This window comes from Aegilops tauschii, chromosome 7 (genome assembly GCF_002575655.3).
Source record: "Aegilops tauschii subsp. strangulata cultivar AL8/78 chromosome 7, Aet v6.0, whole genome shotgun sequence".
In the NCBI taxonomy this organism is placed as follows: domain Eukaryota; kingdom Viridiplantae; phylum Streptophyta; class Magnoliopsida; order Poales; family Poaceae; genus Aegilops; species Aegilops tauschii.
In genome coordinates, this window is record NC_053041.3 from 627,160,526 (window position 1) to 627,165,427 (window position 4,902).

The 4,902-nt window shown below is 43.6% G+C and overlaps 1 protein-coding gene across 2 annotated transcripts; it reads left to right on the forward strand.

Moving 5' to 3' along the window:
• Positions 1-2,395: 2,395 nt before the first annotated feature.
• On the forward strand, positions 2,396-4,069 carry LOC109746088 (thaumatin-like protein 1b). 2 transcript variants are annotated; one of them, XM_073503140.1, is made up of 3 exons: positions 2,396-2,592; positions 2,765-3,455; positions 3,760-4,069. In XM_073503140.1, the coding sequence occupies exons 1-3, from the start codon at positions 2,535-2,537 to the stop codon at positions 3,818-3,820; spliced, it is 810 nt and encodes a 269-aa protein (XP_073359241.1). In that variant the 5' UTR covers positions 2,396-2,534; the 3' UTR covers positions 3,821-4,069. The 2 variants fall into 2 exon arrangements, with proteins under 2 accessions (XP_073359241.1, XP_040252227.2); XM_040396293.2 differs by lacking the exon at positions 3,760-4,069 and having other exon boundaries at positions 2,765-3,701.
• The last annotated feature ends 833 nt before the right edge of the window (positions 4,070-4,902 follow it).

The following is a 4,902-nucleotide window of genomic DNA, read 5'->3' on the forward strand; positions in this document are numbered from 1 at the left end:
CTCGAGAACGAAAGGAGGAGCTACCATCACCGACGGTCGCAAATTTCAGAGAGGAATCAGTGAGGGAGAGTTCCACCATATATATATGAGAGGACGAAGAATCCCGACTGTTGTCGGGGGGGTCGCTTCTCCTTTGTTCCCGTGTGCTAGACATTTTGGTGTAATGCACTCGGGGACAAATGGAGGAGCGACCATCACCAACGGTCGAATGTATACACCACGTGAGCTGAGAGTTTTCAAGAAAAGACTTGACAAACCGATAGTCAACCCGTGATGAATAATAATGATCTAACTTAGGTTTTTTAGTACATATATTTAATTGTAGACGTTTAATATTTGAATTATGAACATAGGAAATGTCGTACTCGGACGACGAAAGTCTCCTGGGGGAGTGCGACTGGTGCCACGACGACCGAGGTCAGTGCGACAGGCCTCACCTGGACGAAGATCGGCGCTTCAGTATTAAGCTGGAGGAGACCTTCGATGTTGAGACGGTACGCAACGACGACAAGTGTTATTTTTTCGTAATTAAGCACGACTTCAACTATTTCAACGTGTATTTTTCATCTTTTACAATTCGGCTAGCTTATCCCATGCCATGCAAGACGCTACGTCTTGGAGAGGATGAGTTTTGAAGACCATGAAAGTATGGAAACAAAGAAAATTCACCTAAGGACCCATCATGATATAGATTTTGAAGTAAATCTGTATAACTCTGAGAGGGTAACCCATTTTGGTTGCAAAAATTGAAAAGCATTTTGCAAGATGTATGGTTTTGATGAGGGTATGCTTGTCACCATGGATCTTAGTGATCCTGACATCGAGCAAGACAATATGGACATTTGGTTCCTTGTTGATACGCCTCCAATTCTACCGCTATGTGAGTTTCTCAATAGTTAATAGCTAATTTATATTGTTCATTTCAAAATAGTTGACAGCTTATTTTCATTGACATCTTATTTTGATTGTTCAAACAATGTGCGGAACATGGTAGACAGAACCTACTACACCGATGGCTCTGAGTTAACTTATAAGGAGAAAACTCATCTGGTCGGATTTTGTACTGATCTTGAGAATTACAATATCTATTGTAAAACTCCTCCACATTATGGTCAATACGTGCCACTAGTGCACGTGTTGAACTACGGTAACTACTATGGAGATACCCTGGTAAGATTTCTTACTATTATGACATCCGTGCATATTTTGCATACTTCTAAAACTAGTACATCATTGCTAACTATGAAGTTATTACTATATTTTTCAACAGATAATCCCAGAGGATTGTGTGCCTCATTTGATGTATCAGAATGGTAGGCTTGATGTTTTGAACATACAACCAGGTCATCCTACGAATCTCAACTGTCCATACCGGATTTCTAAAAGAAGTGGAGACATGCAAATCAAAGAATGGAAAAAAATGTATGGACAGTCGCAAGGAGGTTCTTGGAAGCAGAAGGAAGCGAAGCGCAAGAATTGGAGACATGATGATCTCCATTCTCCATAATGGAGAGTCAGGGTCTATATTGTTTTATGCTATTTTACCTTAAAGAGGGTATTTCGGTCCTACCTAATACTGATGATCATGTGCTAAGAACAATTAAGTAGGGTTGGTTCGATGACTATGAGGATGATGATCGTATGACTTGTTATTAATAACGAGTAGAAGTTGTATGATGATGATTAGTAGGACTTGTTATTATATATGATGATGCATGATGCGCGCATGAAGAGTTATTATATATCAGCGGGTGAAATGAACATGGATTGAAGTGAAGTGAAGGCAACATGCATGTGGTGCATGTCGAAAGTAGTACAATCCAAACTTGATCAAGTTAGGATTAGTATTACTTTCGACATGCACCACATGTTGCCTTCACTTCAATCTAAGCCATGTTTAGGCATAGCAGTACGTAGCCTTGATAAACCAAGCACGGAGATATAAGAGAGGACACTTCTCTCTAATAGCTACCTAATAACAACCTAAATTAACCCCCAAAACCCCTAAATCAGCCCCTTTCAAAAAAAAACCTCAGCTCCAGCTAGATGCTGACGCGTGGATGCCCCCCGTCCTGGGCTGGCCGCAGCGGCCACGTGGAGGACCTTCTGTCCCGGTTCGTGTAAGAACCGGAACTAAAGGCCAAAGGCATTAGTAACGACCTTTTAGTCCCGGTTCATAAACCAGGACAGAAGGCCCTCACGAACCGGGACAATAGGCCCTTTTTCTACTAGTGGGCTCACCTAACTTGCAATATGCAAACCACATTTTATGTCGCGTCTCTTAATAGTTTATACAGAAAATCAACTTTGGAGATCGAATGAACCTTTCTTGCATGTTTCTTAGCTTCCTCCATCCCTTAGTTTAGTAGCTCCTGACAGCAATAGGCCAGTTAATCAGCAATTAGATGATCGCATCACATGCATGATGCATGAACATGTTAAGAATTGTTAATTTTTGTGTCATCATTAATTTTTGTGTCATCATCTCGCTCAAGTTTTGATCCATTCTGCTCTCCCTCTCTTCCTCCGGCTCCATGGGAGGAGCACTTCTTCTCCCTCTGCTCTCTCTGCTCTGCTTCGGCTTCCTCAAAGGTACACTGTAGTTAACATTAATCACTCTTTATTTGTGTTCTTGTGCCACTTAATAAGTTCGTTAATGCACTTCTTAATTTTTGTGTTAAATTTCCAGTTACCATTAGTTAAGCTTGTATCTGATCAATGGACCAATCACCAATGTATGAATTTTGTACTTAATGGCCAGCAGGAGCAAGGCCTTCGACGTTCACAGTGAAGAACAACTGCGCCTATACTGTGTGGCCGGGCATCCTCTCCAACGCCGGCGTGGCGCCGCCGTCCACCACCGGCTTCGCGCTCTCCCCGGGCGAGTCCCGTGCCGTGGCCGTCGCCGATGGCTGGTCCGGCCGCATGTGGGGCCGCACGCTCTGCGTGCAGAGCTCCTCCTCTGGCGCCGGCTTCGCCTGTGCTACCGGTGACTGCGGCTCTGGCACAGTCGAGTGCTCCGGCCGCGGCGCCGCTCCGCCGGCCACGCTGGCCGAGTTCACGCTCGCTTCCATCGGAGGCGACGACTTCTACGACGTGAGCCTCGTCGACGGCTTCAACCTGCCGGTGCTGGTCGCGCCGGCAAACGGGAGCTGCCCGACCACAGACTGCCCCACCGATCTGAACGCGCAGTGCCCGCCGGAGCTGCGCGTCATCGTGGCCGGCGCGACGGTGGCGTGCCGGAGCGCGTGCGAGGCGTTCGGGACGGAGGCGTACTGCTGCAACGGCGCGCACGGGACGCCGGCGGCGTGCGCGCCCACGGGCTACTCGCGGCTGTTCAAGGCCGCGTGCCCGCGCGCCTACAGCTACGCCTACGACGACGCGACGTCCACGTTCACGTGCGCCGGCGGCAGTGCCGGCTACGGCGTCGTGTTCTGCCCCGCCGGCGGGTCGAGGTACGCTCGTTGGACGTGCTCGGCACGTCGTGGCCATTTGGCACATTTCGATCGCTTCTTTTTCTGGACGTGTGCATGTGGACAGCGTAGCATGCATCATGCACGGCTTGTCGTCGTGGACTTGCGGCATATGAACGAATTATATTATATTAAGCTTAAATTAAGGGAGAGGCGTTTTGGATCTTGGCCTACATGGAGGTCGAATTTTTGAAAATTTTGAAATTCGAAATTTTCAGTTTGAAAAAAATGTGAAAATTTTATATAAGTAAACAAGGATGTGAGGTGTATGTGTGTAAAATTTCAGGATGAAATACGCTGAAATGCGACCTGCACAAAAAAGACAAATTCATGGTCTGGGAGGGTGAATAGTATCATTTGTTAAAAAGCTCTTTTTTTGCGCGGCCCTCGTTTAAATGTATTTCGTCCTGAAAATTGACACTTGTGCATTATGCCTTCATCTAGATCTGTATTTTTCGGAATTTTTTGAAATGTAAAAATATGAATTTTCATGATTTTGTAATTTTGTATTTGGAGTCTTCCATGGAGCTCGGCCTCCAAAAGAAATTTTTGTTAAATGGGACAGGCGTTTTATCTCCATAGGGGCCGGATTTTTGAAAAATTCAAAAAAAAAAATAGTTTCAAAAAAAATTGAAAAATATTATACAAGTAAACAAGGATGTGAGGTGTATGTGTGTAAATTTTCAAGATGAAATACGTTGACCTGTACAAAAAAGAAAAATTCATGGCCTGAGAGGGTGAATAGTATCATGTGTTTAAAAGCCCTAGATTTTTTTTTGCACAACCCTCATTTCAACGTGCTTCGTCCTGAAAATTGACACACTTGTGCATTATGCCTTCATCTATATCTGTATTTTTTTCGAAAAAAATTTATGTGTAAAAATATGAATTTTTAATTTTTCATTTGTGGCCTCCATGGAGCTCGGCCTCCAAAAGCAATTTCCCTTAAATGGGAGAGGCGTTTTTTATCTCGGCCTCCATGGAGGCAGATTTTTTGAAAAAATCAAAATTCAAAATTTCCGGTTTCAAAAAAATCTGAAAAAATTCTACAAATAAAGAAGGATGTAAGGTGTATGTGTATTAAATTTCAGGATGAAGTACGTTTTCTGGAAAAAATTATACAAATAAAGAAGGATGTAAGGTGTATGTGTGTAAAATTTCAAGATGAAATACGCTGAAATGCGACCTGTACAAAAAAGACAAATTCATGATCTGAGAGGGTGAATAGTATCATGTGTTAAAAAGCTCTAGATTTTTTTTTGCGCAGCCCTCGTTTCAACGTATTTCGTCCTGAAATTATATGTGCATTATGCCTTCATCTATATCTGTATTTTTTTTCAGATTTTTTTTTGAAATGAACTATTGTATTATGCGACAAACCTATGGGTCCCAACTCTCCATGCAAGGCATCTTTTAGTGCACAAATGCT

What these genes read in the sequence shown, in the direction of transcription:
- LOC109746088 (XM_040396293.2), top strand. Translation starts at nt 2,535, where the DNA reads ATGGGAGGAGCACTTCTTCTCCCTCTGCTCTCTCTGCTCTGCTTCGGC. An exon ending in CTGCTTCGGCTTCCTCAAAG is followed by an intron (nt 2,593 to 2,764) that starts GTACACTGTAGT and finishes AATGGCCAGCAG; the next exon opens with GAGCAAGGCCTTCGACGTTC.